The 17893-nt window shown below is 46.8% G+C and overlaps 1 protein-coding gene across 2 annotated transcripts in view; it reads right to left on the bottom strand.

Moving 5' to 3' along the window:
- CACHD1 (cache domain containing 1) overlaps positions 1-17554 on the bottom strand; it is a 105890-nt gene extending 88336 nt beyond the window's left edge. For both annotated transcript variants that reach the window (XM_026111583.2, XM_026111584.2), the window contains exon 1: positions 17131-17554. In XM_026111583.2, the coding sequence (XP_025967368.2) occupies positions 17131-17322 (192 nt within the window). In that variant the 5' untranslated portion in view covers positions 17323-17554. The remainder of the gene's footprint in view (positions 1-17130) is intronic.
- Positions 17555-17893: the final 339 nt, after the last annotated feature.

Here is a 17893-nt window from a genome sequence, read left to right as displayed (position 1 = left end):
CTGCTTTCAATAATTTTTAGTTTTCCCTTGGCTAAGGCACTACCATGTTCCCTTGTCCTTGGAGAGCTTTATCGGGGATTATACACATGTACCAGAACACAGCTGTTCCACTTCTTCCCTCCTTTATTTTTCCACATTAAAAAACTCCCTCTATCAGCCACCCAATTAGCCGCTCGCTATCAAAAGGCTGCTCCGGCCTTTCATCTTCCTGAAAACCGGGTTCCCGTGACAGGGTGTCATGGAAACTGCGTCTCAGGTCACTTCCCGTTTCAATTTCCAGTCACCAAAAAATAAAACAGTAATAATAATAATAATAGTGTTTTTTTCAGATGCAAAATAAGGAATACTTGTTATCCCGTTCTGCAAAGCAGGCAGCAACAACAACAAAATTTCCTTCTTCATATAGTTCAGGCTGTGAAAATGTGGCGAAAGGAAGGAACTAGAGGAGAGAGACAGGCAAGGGAATTAAATGCATGCCCTGTTGCACAGTCCTTTCTCAAACAACTCCTTAAAAACTAGAGCAAGGGTGGACCTACAGCACAGCACAAGTCTCCATCTGACAAACTGATTCTCAGCTCAATGTTCAATTAACTCTTCCTCAAATAAGTTGAAGTCAATGAGTATCAAAGCCCAAAGCGTACACTGGACGTCTTACCTGCATGACGGGATTTTGTGTTGCATACACAAAGAAATTAATGAAAACTTGGAAGAAAATCTCTCCAGCTTTCCTAATCTGTATGCTTTTTTTTTTTTTTTTTTTACAGTTTGCAGTAATACGGTGCAGCAAACGTTGTGTTTCCCTACAGAGAAAGACACAAATACTGTACGGTTGTACAGAGATCTATGCAATGAACCCTAAAAAGAGTTAAACGGGGGGCCCCAGCAGGGAAAGGCAGCCTTCTTGCAGAAGCAGAATTAAATGAAGGATTTGGGAATTTACTAACATTTCTGTGAGATCTTTCCTTTGGCAAGAAGAGATCAGGGAAAGGGGGTGGCACCTGGAATGACTCAGTTTACAAATCCACCCAGAAAGGGATCCTACCCTCATCCAAAACCAACCAGGCTAATTGTTCTTCCGTACCAGGCAGAGATGCTCTGTGCACATGCTGGGGCTGTTGGCAAAAAGGTGCTGAGGGATTTGTCTCAAAAAGCTTTTTTACATTCTCAAGGCAAAATTCTCAATCGCAGCACTGACACCAGTGGAGAGTATCTTCGTCTATTCTGAGATAAAGAGCTTTCAAGCCTTAGAGGAACATGGAGAGAACCTGGTCTACTCCCATTTCCTCCTCTTGACTCATACTCACATTAACTTTGGCAGCATACGGTCCTCTTGCAAAATATTTCAATTTAACACCTTCATTCTTCTTTGAAGCCACCTCAGAGTTTCCCAGTCCTCAGCTTTCTCTCTCAGCCACCTGAGCCCTTCATTTACCATACAAGTAACTACTTTACTCTTTGATGCAACCTGCAGACGCTCAACTCAACCCCAGCACAGACCTACTTTTACTCTTGGCTTGACCTTACTTTGGGATTTATCAGAATCTGAAGTAGTAACTGAGACCCTCCCCGCTGGGAGCTCAAAGGCAAGACATCAACAAAAATTCATGACGACAGCCGCTACAAGGGAGCGCTAATGCACTTAAGTACAGAAGACACAAGAAGACTGGATTAGTCCAGAGAGGTTTTGATGCAACTCAACAACTCTGTTAGGAATACAGTTGACAAAGAAGGAAAGGTAAGAAAACAGAAAAGCAAATATGAAGTTAGATCAATGCTGACATGTTGAAAGCTACTCTAATTTGTGAATGAAAGAATGAATAGATGACATTTCACCACACCCACCTGTTTTGGAGATTAAAAAAGAGAAACTAGGGGTGAACTACTGGTTGGATCTGTCCTTCCCAGGGTTGCCCATGGACAGACCCCAGGTCTCTGTTTTCCTTCGGAGTCCCCGAGGCCAGGCTAGCAATCCTGGCACCAGGCAGCGCCAGCCCCCTTCCCCTCCCTCGTCTTCCCTCCTCCACTGTCTTCTCTTCACCTCTCCTCTTTGCTCCTTACCTAGTCCAAAAGTCAGCTTCACTGAGCAGCATCCACAAAAACAGCAAGACGGAGACTCCAGCTGTGACCACAGCCAAAAAACCATCAGCAGACAAGAGGAACCTGATGAAGGGAGTCAGATGAGGCCCAAGCCAAGAACGAGAGGCAAAGCCTCCAGCGAGAGTTAACTACCTGGCAGACCAGGGCGTCCATCCATAACTGGCCAGACACCCTAGATCCTGAGATACCTAATCCACAGCAAGCCACCCTGCCTCCTCCTCTATCTCTGTTTTGTTAGAAATAGGTGAAAAGCATTTGCAGTCAACAAGCAATAAATCAGCAGACAGACAGACTACGCCCTTCTTTCCCACTAGGTCAGACCAGCTGAGCAAATACAAAAGCCTCTTCTGAAGGATCCCAATCACGGTTATCTAGCAGTAACACTAATCAAAAGCCTGTGGCCTTCCCCCCTCCCTCCGATCATCTTTGTGAATCTTAAATCACATTTCCAAACCTTGGAACGCATTTGCTGGGATCCTGGCAAAGGGAGCAAGGTCCAGCGCTCTCTGCTTGTAACCCAAAGAGCATGCGAAGTATCAGCAACAGAAAACAGAAATGTCTTTCTCTGATCTAAAATTCTCTGAATTTTGTTGCAAGTTTAGTTCTTTTTGCTAGATTTTAGTGGAAACGTAATTAGCTGTCCACTAGATCCTCGTTCATCTTATGAAGATGCTTGCCTGGGCAAACCGAATGCATCTGCGACCTCACGACCTTATTTTTTGAGACGGAAAATCATTTTCTTGCCAAGAATCTGTGCTATGCCACAGACAGAAAAACTAGCAAAATCCAACCGAGAGATTAAATAGAAGATGAAAGACAACATCAGATTGCAATTAAAAAAAAATACAAAAACAAAAAAACCCACAAATGCGACTCTGTTAAGATGGCTATGACAGATAAACGTAATATTTGGACCTCATCAGCAACCCAGGGACTACCTGGGGTGGGAAAAGGCATCTCAATCTCACCAAGGGAGCAGCTATCGTGTCAGCCCCACGGGCGCTGCCGGGCGAGCACAGCCCTCATTGCAAATGCAAAGCCCGGCTGGGGGTAGGGAGAAGGAGCGCGTTCAGGCTCCGATCGGAGCGCCGGTGCCCTGCTCCCAGCCCCCTCCCATTCTTCTCCAGTCAAGCTGAAAGCCAGCAGGTCTTTTCCTCCGCCGTTCGGTGTCAGCGAGACTCGGGAAGCGCCGCAGGAATTGCCGAGAGATCCAGAAAGGCACAAAGGCTTCCTTCCACAAAGCGGCCTTTCATCTAGGCCCTGTGTCTACTAAATGTGTCCTGTTAATGTGCACACGTTTTTATAAAGAGATTATAAAGTGAAGACTCGGTCACTAACTCGACTACACAATACAATTTTTAAGTCTATTACTAGAAAACCGGGATTGGGAATGAGTAGCTGGGAATGCTGCAAAACTCCCCTGCAGTAATACCCAAGTAAGTCTGGTACCCAAAAGGGACGGCCTCAGCCGTATTTTTTGTTTTAATGCTTTTTTATTTGGTGACACACAGGCACCCCAAACCATGACCACTCCACATTACGTACTGCTCAAACACGAGATGAAAAGGATGATTCAAGCCTTGATAGCGCCTGCACTGAATATATTGGAATATGTCCTGCTCCGAGGACACCGGCGACCTCCGCCCAAAGAGCCTTTGGGGCCGACCGCCACGTCACGCAGAGCCACGGCTCTGCTCATCACAACTCAAGATACACCAGCATTTTCTTCATGGCCTAGAAGCCACCTGAAGAGTTTCTGCCCTCCCACCCTGCCTCCTTAATCCGCTTTTGCCAGCCTCTCACTGCGCTGTGCCATTGGACACGGGGGAAAATAAAGCAGATACCAGGACCTTCTTTGCTGCCCTACTGTCACCTCTTTCTAGCCAAAGGCATCTCCATGTTTCTGCCCGTTCCTGCTAGTGCCGTATCCTGGACCAAGCAGAGCTGGACCAGCCGTTCCCGTCTGTTACCGCGGCAGAAACAGATCTGCGGCACCTTGGCTTCAGCGGATCAGAAACAGCAAGTTTCAGGAGAGCCTGTTTGCTATGGATATGGCTGCAACGTGGCACCTTCGGGATGAACCAGGATTGACCAGCAGCAACTTCAGTTTGTACAGCGAGGTCAAACGTCATGAAGGGTCAAGAGGAGCTCGACATGCCCTTCTCCTCCCTCTGCCTCCATCCTATTCCCAAGCCAAGACCAACCCAGGGGCGAGTGCCCGGGGGATGGGGAACAAGCAACGTCCATCCCCTCTCCTCCGCGGGCAGCTCACGGCCAACCCACCCTCTCGGCTGTTCAGTGGCAAGACGCGGGATGAGGAAGACGGACCACAGGTTTTTGGTGACAGCCGCTCCCCAACATCTTCTCTGGCACTGGCCAAGAACACGCAGGAAACGGCCATTTTACCTGCTCGCTCTTACAGTCCTTTCTGCATTTCCTTCTTCCTTCCCTTTGAACACAGGGACTCGAGATCTCCCAAATTTTGAACGAATAAGGCAGATATAAATTCCCACCCGCCCTGGGAAAAAGAGAGTTATTTCTGTCCACTGGAAGGAAAAAAAAAAAAGGAAGAAGAAGAATCTACCTTTTTTTTTTCCTGCATCAAAGCAAGGCCACAAGCTGACAATTTTTACCAGTTTGGGTATGGCTTTACTCCAGCTTTATATACCGGCCTTTTCAGCATCTGCAGCTCGCCACATTACCAGCCCACAGAGTTACTATAGCAAGATTTTAATATTTTAAATATATTTTGGGACATGTAGGCAATCAGACTAAGGGCCTGCTGCTAATACTGGCTCTAACATTATTTCAGAGCAAGCATCCCTAAAGGGTTGTGCATCTGTTTTCAGTACTAAAATTAAATGTCATCTTGACATGGCGGTGGCAAAACCCCAAACTCCTCATTGCTGACACACACGCAGAGCGGACGGTCTGGAAATTGCTGCTTTTTGTCATGCAGGCAGTGCTCTGCAGCTCGATGCCTTCGCAGCCCCAGGCGTCCGTCCAGCTCCCTGCCAATCCCTCGGAGACATTTTCCACCAAGTGTAAAATTTCAGGGTATCTGTTATAATCAGGTTATTTTTTGTGCTAACTGGTCGGATTACCCAGGCGTCCGATGGGAACGCGTGCCGTACCAGCGCCGCTGGCTGACCACCTTGGCTGCAAGGCAGGGCTGCTGGAACGAGAGCCGCGTGCCGCCCCGTGCACGCGGGCGGCGAGAGCTTCCAGTGCACGCGCAGGGGCTGCAAAGGAGAACTGGGGAGGAAAGGAAAAAAGGGAAAAAAAAAACCCAAACCCCCCAAGCTCAGGAAACAGTGGAGTGATGCAAGATGACAATAAAAGCCTAGCTTTGCTGCACCTTTAGCGTGAAAGAGGCTAGCTCATGACTTCACGGGGAACCCAAATTGCAACCTACACTTCCAGATGGGTCCAGGTTTGGGTTCAAATGCCACAAACACATTATAGCATTTTTTATATCAAGAGAGTACCAAGACGTGGATTTAAAAAACCAGCCTGGAATAAGCCTGAGCTATACCACACGCTCTTTAGGTACCTCTAAAACAAGTTGCTGTCATCTAAGCTCACCAGAGGTAGCAATGGCTTTCATTATATTTTCAAATGATCCCAAAACAATGTGATTTTTCTACTAAAGTTTTTGATGACTGTATCATCCTATTCTAGTTGCTTATTTTTTCTCTCCTCCGTTAGCATGAATTTTTAACCTCTAACAAATCATTCAAAAAACACATTTGAATTAGAGAAAAACTGAGCAAGCCTGACTTTTCAAATGCGCATTCAAAAAGCTCGCCTGCTTTCCTTTCTCCCGGGCTGTGACTAAGTCCTCCTCCCCTTCTCAGTGCACCTCTGCTCCTTGGAAAGGAATCCACCAGTTCAAACACAGAAAACTGTGGTAGTACATGTTGGGTTTCATTTATTTTTGGAAGCTGGCATTCTATTCTTGGACGTATATGAAAAGCTACATTTGAAAGTCTGAGGTTGCAGTTACCAGAATCTGTTTTTTTAAATGCATCTCTACACTTACAGTTAACAACTTACTGAATAAATAAGTATATATGAAGGTGGAGGCAAAGTTCTATTTACGTGACATCATGGTGAAACAAATTCTGCAGATGCAATTTTTTAGTCAAACAGAAATAAAGGACTAGTTATTTAGATTAGGCTAGTTTTAGTTATCTACCATTATGGTTATGTCGGGGTTATTTTAATTTTGTCTTTGCATCCGGTAGTTTTAATGAAAAAACAGTATCATTGGTAGGTCAATATCTAAAGTGTTAAAGACTGAGCACAATTTTTGGAACAAAATCCTACATTCCTAGTAGTTAGCTCAGCACAATACAGGTACCTCGGCCAAAACCAGCTGGACCTTCAGATGACTAATTTTAACAAGCTCAAGACCTTCAAGCATATCCCTCAGAGCAGCTACCGAGATCATCTAGGGCTACACAAAATACTATATGCATACAGACTGAGAACAGTCACCATATCCCTTTTCCTGTAACAAAAAATACATTAAACATCCATGAAAATCAGAGGGAAAGACTTTGCAAAAGTGAGAGAATATTATAATTTAAAATTGTAGTTCAAACTTCTTTGAACATATGAAATGAGCAATAAAAATAGACTTAATTTCATCCCAAATTACACTATACTAAGGAGTAACTCAGGAGAGAAGAGGTGGGATGCTTATATGACCTCAGTTTTATTCTTGCAGACTTTAGGGTCATGAAGCTGACCTAAAACTAGAAAGGCTTGAAAAGTCTGCCATTTTCACCTTCCTCTTGCAATGTATGATTATCAGCTTTTCCCAAAGACGATTTTTTTTTTTTAATTATCTGCAATTTCTGGTAGGGTTTTAGTAAAATCTAAATAGCTTTTTTTTTTTAAGCAAATAACTGAATACCAGTGACTGGTATTCTAAAAAATAAAGATATGCCTTTATTTTTAATTTAGGTAATATTTACAATTTTCTTAATATTAAGAGTATTCTACTGCCTTTTCAGGGAACAAAATCCAAGCGCAGTCACCGTTCTGAGGCTCCAGGGAAGGACCGCAGCTCCAACGTTTGATGTCATATTCCAGGATTCTGCCACACCACCAGTTAAATTTAGATATGTAGAGCTGTCCTTGTTTTTATTCCTCAATTAGTTAAAAGTTTTAATATTTATATTTGATTCTCACCTTAATCCCTGTGTAATGCTGTGCTTAAAGAAAATCAAAGCTTCCCAGAAGTCAAACACTAGAGACTTTCTGCATCCAGGAATAACATTTGCTAATTTTAATCTAACAGACCAAAGGCTTTGAAATTTACAGTTTAAAAACAGAAGCACGACCGTTCCTGTATAATTTGACAAACTAGCCATCCTCAGTGCTTATTCCTGTCTGGACCAGAAAGAGCAGTTTTCCCTGTATATTTGTTTTCCGCAGCTGAACTCCACCAAGGCAGACAGAGGACTTAAATCCCACACCACACCTGCCACTCACCCATAGCCATCGGCAAAAGAAATAAAAGACAACTAGGAACCGGCAATACAAATGTGATGTTTTTGCCTGAACAGCCGTATGAAGAAATCTATCTAGACCACAGTTGTCGTGCATTTAAACTAAATACTCCTTCATTTCCTACGCCCAACACAAAAATGCTGCATCCAAAACGCTGGTTTGGCCCCTCAGAAAAACACGGCAAGATAATATCCTAGTTCACCGGCCATGAACAAGAGAAGGGAAAAAAGAAAAACAAACACCTGAAACCACTTTCTACTGTACCAACCTTCTATAAACAGCTGCCGCCTATTAATTTGCAACAGACAGGCTACCACCACAAGGAAATACTTTAGGAAAACTGAGTTTTACTCCCACACGCCACGAGCATGCTCCGGTAACCGTGCTCAGAAGACGTTTATTGCAGAATATTCCAAAATAAGGGCTCAGCAGCCGACGCTTGCTGCTGCGTGCAGTAGCTCACCATCTACCTCCTCAGACCAAAAAGCATCAATCCCCGAGCTGAGCGGTTCTTCCTTCCTCCCTGCTTCAAGGCAGGGTACTAAAAGCACAAGTCAAATACTACCAAGCTCTCCCGAGGACTTGGGCGTTCTCCTGTTTGGGAACGCGCAGCCTGCTCCATCCCACCGTCCCACCCCGCAGCACACGGGCTGGGCTCGCTACCTGCCTGGCACCGAGCAAACACCGAGCCGTGCCAGCAATAAACACCACTGGTGCGGACTACCACCGGCGTGCTGATGAACACCTCGCCCTACGGCTCCAGCACCACCCAGGCAATTTCCACACTTGACTGCCATCGTCCCAGTGAGGGAGAAGGCAAGGAGGTTGTGACCAAGTTATCAGTTGCAAACACATCGCGATCAAACAGCTGGTTTTCCTTGTACTAAACAAGGCTTTAGGAAAAGAAGTGGTCAAGATTTCTGCTTATTTGGTTAAAACCAAGATATTCTATTAAGTTGCTACCCATTTTAGCACTGGATGCTACTCTCGAAGCCTGCCGTGATACCACCTCTTGCTCCTGACCCACACGAGGAGGCATTCCCTTAGGCTCCAACAAGGGAAAGGGGAATGGCTGGTAGGGAAAGCAGATCTCCGAAGCCTCTCAATGCCAGGAAACACCTTCTGCAGACGAGTTTCCAATAAAGAGTTTCAGCGGAATATTACATTGTTTTGCCCGTCTTTTCCTAGAAGGCTTCCCATAATAACAGAACATGAAGAAAACCACATGAACACAAAGTGGAATTGGGTCCAAGAAGAGCTGGGTCCAAGCATGGACCATATTACTGCCCTGCATGGGGCAGCCACCCTTGCAACACCCACGTCCCCAAAGCCACCACGGAGACCACTGCCCCAACGCGTTGCAGACATAAGGCATACTCCTCCCATCCACTGAAAAGCGGGCGGTTTTGTACAAATGAGTAGGTGCGACCTGTTCCCCTCTTCCCCAACCATTACTCAACATGCAAAACCCTCTCCACTTTCCGTACAATCTTCCCAAGGGTTGGTGAACCGTTTCCACCCTTGGCTCCAAGCCTAGACGCACTCCAGGCAAAAAGGCTCCCACTACAGCTATTTTTGGGAACCTGCACCTTCTCCCCCCCACCCCATCACCACAAACACCTCCCCAGGCTTTGTTCGATATTACTTCTGAGGCAGAAGCATGGCCAAGAGGAAATGTTTCTAATACTTCCTTTGCTGAAAGCAGAGAGAACCAGGAAGCAGAGCAGGAGACAGGAAGGCTGTGAAAGCACCCAAATCCTTCGGCATGCTGGCATCACATCACTATTATGAAGCTGAGTTAACCCTCGGAGCCAATCTGAGATGGAGCTTCCAAATGACGTTCAAAAAAGATCACTTTTAATTATACATGCAGCTGAAGCTACATTGATCAAAATTGGAAAACTAGCAGACTGGAACACATTCTCTTTCTGATGGTGCTTAGAAGTTGCACTACTTTCCACGACTCCAGTTTTATTCAGAGAAATATTCATTAGCTGCAAAATAGGAAACAGATTGACTTCTTCACCCCAACTGAGCAATGATACACAAGCAAAATCCAACACCGGTGTATACATACATAAAAAAAGGAACACTGATCATGAAAATATGGAGAGTACGAGTTGTCTCTTCCATTTATCTCCCTGGTTTTCCACGATGCAGGCTTGGTGGTAAATCCACCGAGTTGCCAAAGACAGCCCCTAGAAATTGCCTTTTAGCGGTACCTTCTGCGTGGGGAAGCTGCGAGAGTGGCACCAAAACACTGTAATATCCCTGTCAGAAAATGCACAAGAAATGCTCCTGAAGGAGTTCCAGCTTCTAAAAATCTTTACAGATGGGTCTGTTTTAAAGCCTTTCTCTCTGGCCTTATTCCCACCTGTGATGATCAGAAGCAAAGCCAAGAATTCCTATTACATCTCAAGAGCATGTGGAAAAGACAACCAAAAAAGGACAGAAACGCTAGTTAGAGAGCTCTAAAGAACTGCTGAAAGTATAATTACAGCTATTTTCAAAAAGGTGTTACGACTTTTCTTCTCTACTAGTAGAGTGGTTGCAGCTCCAAACCACATAGTTAAAGTAGACTGAAGTTGTACGTTTAAAGGAAAACTGTACCAGTGAAAAGTTGGCTGTATCAGCTGCCCCTAGCTGAGAAGCTGATACAGGGAGACATAACTGTTTTTACTAGTGATTGTAACTGTGCAAATATTCTTAGGCAAATTCATTTGCGAGACTCTCTATAGGGATCTTGCAAGCAGTTGAGAAAAAAAAAAAGTAGCAAAACATTAAAACCTGTCACAGCATCAGAAATTACTGACTTGCATTGTCGTGACTACTTCAAAAGTTAGCTTAAAATTTCTCAGCAAAACTAGTCACAGCATCACATAGAACTATACGGAAATCTATACTGGGAAGAAGTCAGTTATTAGAGGCTCTCCAGAAAACGAGACATCGCACATTCTGCTGCAAACCAGCTGCATCCCGGGGACCGTGCCGAAGAATGGGCATCGCCATCTCCGGCCTCACCATCCCATACGCTGCACTGCAAGGCCCGATGCCGCTGTACGCAGTGCTTATCCAGGAAAACACATAATGTAATAGTCAAGCACTGATTTAGTATGCACTCAATTTTATATCAGAAAAGGTATGCCTTAAAAACAGACCCTGGGTTAAGTATTAACTTTAATAAAGTGTTTTCAACGCAAAACAGAACACAATATGCTTTCAGACTTCATTAACACCACACATTACTCAATAACAAACTGTAGGAAAATGCTGGCTGCCAAATGCTCTGCTTTTTAAGACTATCCGTATTCCATACTTTTACACTTTAACCTGCAATAAGAGATGGTACAGCTACTAGTTAAAACCTCAGCAGAATTTCTGACATGTGAAATGAGGGCTGATATATCAAAGAAGTTACTTAAAGTTACCTTTTTTATGTTCAGGAAAAGAAAAAAGGAAAAGTGGCATTTTCCTATTCAGCTACACACAAACAAATCATTCATACAACATTATCCAACACTTAGAGAAGTCAACAGCTAAGCTCCCCAAAACTCTCATGGTCGGGAATTGGCAAGCTATCCTGTGAAGGATCTCCCCTGTAAGGTTTCATTTATGCCTACGCTGTCCCATAAAGAGGAGAAGCACGTATGTGTGCACTACCATTAGCAGGCTTCATTCAGAGTCAGAATCGCACTCAAGGAGCCCTATATCATGACTTCAAAGGAGTCAAACTATGGAGCAATCCTGAAAAGCAAAAGGAAATGCAGCAATTTGGGATACTTCCTTGTAGCTGGGACTTCCACACGCGGGTGTGCAGAACTGGCGTATCTTGCATAGACATAAACACGGCTCCAATCATTTCTTTGTGCACAACACCAAAAACTGATAAACGTAAAATAGTAACTGATAAATGCAAAAAAAAAAAAATCTGCTAATACTGAATATTTCTTTTTACTCTCAAACTTCTTTTTCCCTTTCTCTCCTTAAAAAAGGAAGCAAAAAAAAGTGAAGCACTCAATTTTATTTGGCAAGAAGCATTAAATTTTTTCTCACCAGTGCCTTGTCAAGCTACTGGCACACCGCAGCAGTTTCCCTGCTACATTCAGATAGTCAGGCACTTACTTTTCCTCCTCTCCTGAATTCAGCTAAGGAAAAAGTTGGCCGACGCAGACCGCGTTTGCTTTGGTGCCTCCTTAACACGCGCGTTATCGGCCCCGCCGCAGCCGAGAGATCCCCAATGGCTTTATGACATGCTCGGATTTCTTCCCGTTAATCATTCCCCCGCTCCCTCCCGTGACTGGCAGGGCCCGTCAACCCAGCCGAGAAGCGGGACAGCTAATTATCTACCCATCCGCCTTGCCGCACCGCGTTCGGCAACTTTTATCTGCGCAGGGCAGCTGCCTGCTCCCCGTTTGAAGGGAGACGTCAGCCTCGACGGCTGCAACGAGCCTTACGCCACTAACGATGTCTCCGCGCTTTGAAGAAACAGCTCAAAGCCTAATTAAAAATTCAGATTCGTTCTCCTCAGTGCAATGATTTTAACTGCCCTTCCACCAGGACCTCTCTGTATCTTTTTGAAATGCTTCATGCAAGGGGAAAAAAAAAAAATCGGAGGAACGGCTGCAATCTCGGGCTTTCAGAGAGCCTTGAAAAAGACTATTGCAGCCGGGTTCAAACCACGACCTAATCACGTGAAACAGATGAGATTTTACTGCACTGGTTTCTACTCTGTAATTACTAAAGTGTGCACCGTTGCCAAATAAAAAATAAAACGTTTGACTGCCTTGTCTTTGTTTTTTGCATTGATTTATATCAGTTTCACAAGCTGGAAACGACCTGAAAAGGACAAGAAAAAAACCAGAAGCAGCTCTCTATGCTGGTATTTTGCTTAAAGTGAATTTTTAACCATTTAACATTAAGGGATATGAAACCAGAAAGTGCTAAGGGAGTTCTGAACTGTACAAACAGGTCCGGATTTCAGATCCGGTGCCTGAGGATTCGCAGTATTTTACGTCACTTGTTGCCTAAGCACCTCACGGTGACCGACCGATTTATTCTCAAATACCCAGAGAGGGTAGGGGGAATGGGCAAAGCCCCTTATTTCAGAGGCGGAAAACGATGGTTCCGGTATTTCGCCTGGTTTGCAGTGCAACTTCAGATGGGACTTCTCTTTTACAAGCCATAAATCCACCGTGATTAGCCAGCAGAGCATCCTCGGATACCCATCCTATCCAGTAAAATTTTGTGTTCTCCAACTGCTGATTTCCTACAAAATTAAGTGAGCGGACAGTTCTTGGGACTCTGACTCTCAGTTGTCACCCAGAAATCCGCCAAGACAGTGGACGCTGCAGAAGGAAGGTGCCGTGTCACCCTCCCCACACAAACCCCGAGGACATTTCCACGTCTGTTTGTCATTCTGGGCTGCGTTCAGTCTGTTCTTCTTGAAAAACATATGGCTGGACAAGCTACTAGGAGAACAAAAAATAATATGCTTGCCAGTCAATCTGGAGAAGCTTCTACATCCGCCTACCTCATCCAATTAATATACAAAGAAGAAAAGAACAGCACAGTGAAAAAGTAAGGAAAAAATACCTAGTAAACTGCCATTTGCAGAGTCGAAAATGCTTTTTTTTCTTCTTCTTCTTCCAACCTCCCAGGATCAGCAGTCAGCAAGGAAAAAGGGCCATACTACTTCAACAGGGTAAGTGTGAAGGGTTAAGACAGCAGAGCTGTCTTCAAAAACACTCGAGGCTCTCTGGGCCCGTAACTTTTGCCACTACGTGCCTAGGAGCATCAACATGCATGCTGGAAGTTATAACAGCAGCTACCAGCACTTTTCATCTTCAAAGCACTGCTTAATCCTTTCAACTCTCTCTAGAAGTATTATTTCTCCATTTTGCAGGTGGAGATGGTACCCTACCTTGCCCAATGAGGGCAAAATAGTACTATGCAGTGGTTCTCGGCTTGTGTGCCCTGTGCGGATCGGGGCAGTTAAACCACACTAAAAACAAACAAAATACTACAGTTCTGATTTACCTTTCTCCTGTTTTTTTCACCTCCCAGTAAAAGCATTTCACTTGTTTCAACCAACAGCATACTCTGAAATTTCCACAAAGTCAAAGATCAGTCAGGTAAGAGGAGAGAGTTAAATCCCACCGTTAGACCAGGTCACGACACAACTACCAATTTGGTTATAATTCTAGCACAAAAGGGTGCTTAGCTTTTAATTACTGCTGAGCGTCAGCTGTGCCCAGGAGAATATTTAAGCCTGTCTCTGAAGCGGCTCATTTACCCAGCGACAGCTCTTTGTGAGCGATGGCATTAGGCTATTTAATACGTAGCCTACTGAATAACGAGGAGTAACATGGCTGTCTGCAGAGCTGCTTGGACCGGCAAGCGGTGCTACGACGGCACATCATCTTCCAAGAATACAGTCTGCTGCCAAACTGGAACCTATTCCCTGTAACTATACGGATGCTGCCAGCGTGTTTCGGCTAAAAAAAGCTGGTAATAGCCACATCTCATTTTAGGTACCGCACCTGCACTCTGCCGCAGATGGACAACCACGTCCCTCAACTCAGGACCTGACCCCACCGAAATCAGGGCAGCGGCACCGCCGGGCAGCGCAGCCGGAGGCCGTCAGGACGCCGTCCGCTGAGAAATGCGGTCTTCCCGTCGCTCCCCTTTGCCGAGCATTGGATCATTGCGGTACAACAAACAGTAATGCTTGATCACAATTTAGAAGTGGCATTGACGCACTTTGGGGAGAACCTTAAAGAGGTCATCTCTGTTACCCAGGGCAAAAAAATAGGAACATATACGCACACGCACATAATCCTGTATTAAAATAATATTCTTAGCCATGATGCACAAAAATAAATATATGCAATATGAAGATACCACAATGTCACTGACTGTGTGTGTTTTGCAGATCAAATGGAGTGGGAACAATAATTAATAGGTGCAATACAGCAAGTCAGACAATTTATGAACTTTCTGTATTTAATTACTTCTGGAGGAAGAATACCAAAACTCGTAATATACAACAAATCCTGGAACCTATGCAGCTTTCTATGTAATAGTGCACAACATTTGTATTGTACAAAGTATCTATATAGTGGGAACATACTTAATTTAAAATTTAAGAAACTGTTAAACCACTGTTCAATGCATTCAGCGGTTGCAGCTCACAAGTTGTCACCTATGTTACGTTACCCTCAGCTGTTCTTCACAGCATCATTCAAGGAATAAATTTCTATATTAAATCAGCGTACTTCTACGAATGCATTGCTTTCATGTGTAAGAAAACAAAGTATTACTTAAAAGTAATAGTCAGATACTGCACTGATGCACTCAAGCAAGTGTCTGCAAATAGACGGCTGTGATGCTAGTGCCAAAACCATGGTTAGACCCATGCGGACATCGTACCTCCCTCATCCTCAGTCTTCCTGTAGCTTCAGTTTATGTTACAATGCAGACATCTAGGTACCTCATTTCTGTCAACAACGTAAAGTAACGCGATTATATTAAAAACACTAAGTCCTTATTACTGTTGCACTAATTACAAAAATAGAAGAAAAATACATTACAGGAAGCGGATACAGCGTGGAAGAGATAGACTTCGTTTACAGCACCGCATGCTGCCCCAGCAGACATCTCATTTATAGCCTATCTCACAACTTTCCTACCCATCACACCCCTCCTCTCTGCACAGGCACTTCAGGCTCAGAAATTCTGTGGTTCTCTTCTCACCTCTTCCAGTGTCTCCTTCAGCATCTGCTCTGGAGGCTCCTCCTCATCCTCCCTTCCTTTGTGAATGGAGGCTCCCTCCACAATTTCCTCCTCTTCCAGACTCTCTCAGACTCCAACACAGCCCCAAACCAAGCGCTCACCTTTGCTCTGTTTGAAGATTTCCACCCGCTCCTTCGTTCATTGGACATTTCCTCTCCCACCTCCGAAGCAGACCTACCCTTCCTCCGAAACGCGCTCCCACGTTCGCGCCCCACGCGGTGCCTGTTGACACCACCTCCTGCCTATCACCGGGATGTGCAAACGCCGAAGTCGCAACCGAGAGGGACCAAACGCGATGGAGGAGAGCAAGAGGAGCACTAAATCCTGCTGCTTCTTCCTCTGTGATTCCTAAAACCACAAAAAACGCAGCTCCCAAAGAGCCAATATTAACCCCTCCTTTCTCCGCCACGGTCTCTTCCCTCCTGCCATAGGATGCTCTCCATCCCAAGAGGTCTCAGACCTCTCAAAGACCCACACCAGCTTTGTACTTTCACTTCTGAGAGTTCCTATAGGTGGGTCTTCCCCTGCTCCAGCCCTTTGACCATCCCCTTCGCCAGGATCAGGTGCAAGAGCCAACAAGCCCCTCCGTCCCCCTCGTCCAGTTTGGATTCGAGGCCTGCTGTCGCGTTGCCCTCTAAACCTCAGGCAATACCATGGATCCGTAACCCATTGGAGCACAAAAGCTCTCCCACTCTCCTCCCAAAAACCCACAGACCTCGTGCGTGCCTGGACAAGTCGCAGCGAGCGGCTGCTGTCGCTGCTCCGTGTCGCCCCGTGCGACCCCGGGACGGCACCGGCACCGCTTCCCTGCGTAAAAACCACGCGAGCAGCTTGGCGCAAAGGGAGAAAGCCCTAATCCTGCTCCGTCTCTGCGCGTTCACGGCATTTCCACCCAAAACTTCGGGAGAATCCCAGGCTGCAGCGACACATGTCACAACGTTTTTGCTCTACCGTAGGCGGCCGGCAAAGATGCCTCTGAAATCAGAGGAGGTTTGTTTTCACCGCTTTTTAATCTCCAGCAGCTGTAATAACGTTACGGGGGAGCAAGGACAGGCTCATTAGCTTGACGGGAGTTAAAGCAGCCAAAACATTAAACACACAAAACCAGAGCTCGGTCCGGAGAGGTTTTTCAGGGTTTAACTACCAGTTTCACCCAACTGAACGACTTTGGGGCCTTACAGCACCCAACTGGCAGCGAATATGGGGTTTTCACGTTATTTGCATCCCCAAGCGCTGGCATCCAGATTGGTGCTAAGTTAATACAACCAGTAAAGCCCTGACGAAGACGACGCGGCTCTTCGCCGGCTTCTGCCGCTCGCGTATTTTTACACGAGCTGCTATTTTTAAAGCTGAAGGCAAGGAAAATACATGTTGAAAGTGATAATGTGCGCTAGATTTTGGGGTTTTTTTAAGACTAGGGAAACCGATTTCGCTTAGACTTAAGTCGGACACTGGTTTAGCTGCTGTTGCATGAAGACCCCACCGTTTGCAGGGCTACGCTGGCGTCTTGTGAAGGGAAAAATATGCGTGCATATGAAAAAAGATTTAAAAAAGAAGAAGAAAAGAGCAAAACGGCGATTTCCCCGGCGGCACCGGCCGCACAAAAGGGAGGGAAAGTTTGTGAGGAAGAAAAGAGCCGGGAGAGGGGGAAGAAAGGAGGGAGGATTGGGGGGGGGGGGCGGCGGGCGGGAAAACGCGGCGCGGGCGCGGAGCGGCGCGTACCTGCATGGTGACCACCCGCAGCTCCTCGGCCGCCAGCTTCCTCATCTGCGCCGCCAGGACCTGCGCCTCGTCCAGGATGGAAAACTCCGCCTCGGCGGCGCCCAGCCCCCAGAGCAGCGCCAGGCCGAGCAGCCCCAGCGGCCCCCGGCCCCGCGGGCGGCGGCCCCGCGCCGCCGCCGCCGCCTCCTCCATGCTGCGCTGCGCCGCCTCCGCCGCGCCGCGGCCTCGCTAGGGCTGCGGCGCCGCGCCGGGGGCCGCCATGCAGCGCCGAGCCGAGCGGAGCCGAGCCGAGCCGAGCGGTGCGCAGCGAGCGGGGCCAACGGCCGCTCCGCGCCCGGCTGCGGCCACCCCGCGCGCGCCGCCGCGGCGAGACGCAAAGCGCGGAGCGGAGAGGGCGGAGCGGCGGCCGGGAGCGGAGCCGCCGCGCGCGCGCGGGGAGGGGGGGGGGAGGGGGAGGTGCCTGGGCGGGGCCGCGGCGCCTCCGCGCGGGCGGAGAGGAGCCGGGCGGCGCCGGCCGCGCTGCCCCGCTTCACCAGGCCACGCCCACGCCTCGCCGGACCACGCCCACGCCGCTAGGCCACGCCCCTCGTCCCGCCAGGCCACGCCCACACACCGCCATGTCACGCCCCCGCTCTCCAGGCCACGCCCCCTGCCCCCCCCCCCGGCTGTGAGGAGATTTTTTGTGTTTGTTTTGGGTGGAGTTGGGGGTTTTTTGCTCTCTGGGTTTTTTTTCTTGTTTGGCTTTTTTTGGGGGGTTTTGAGT

This window comes from Dromaius novaehollandiae, chromosome 8, assembly GCF_036370855.1.
Source record: "Dromaius novaehollandiae isolate bDroNov1 chromosome 8, bDroNov1.hap1, whole genome shotgun sequence".
Taxonomy (NCBI): Eukaryota; Metazoa; Chordata; class Aves; order Casuariiformes; family Dromaiidae; genus Dromaius; species Dromaius novaehollandiae.
Note: the sequence above shows the minus strand (reverse complement) of the source record. Positions and strands in the feature narration are given on the sequence as shown.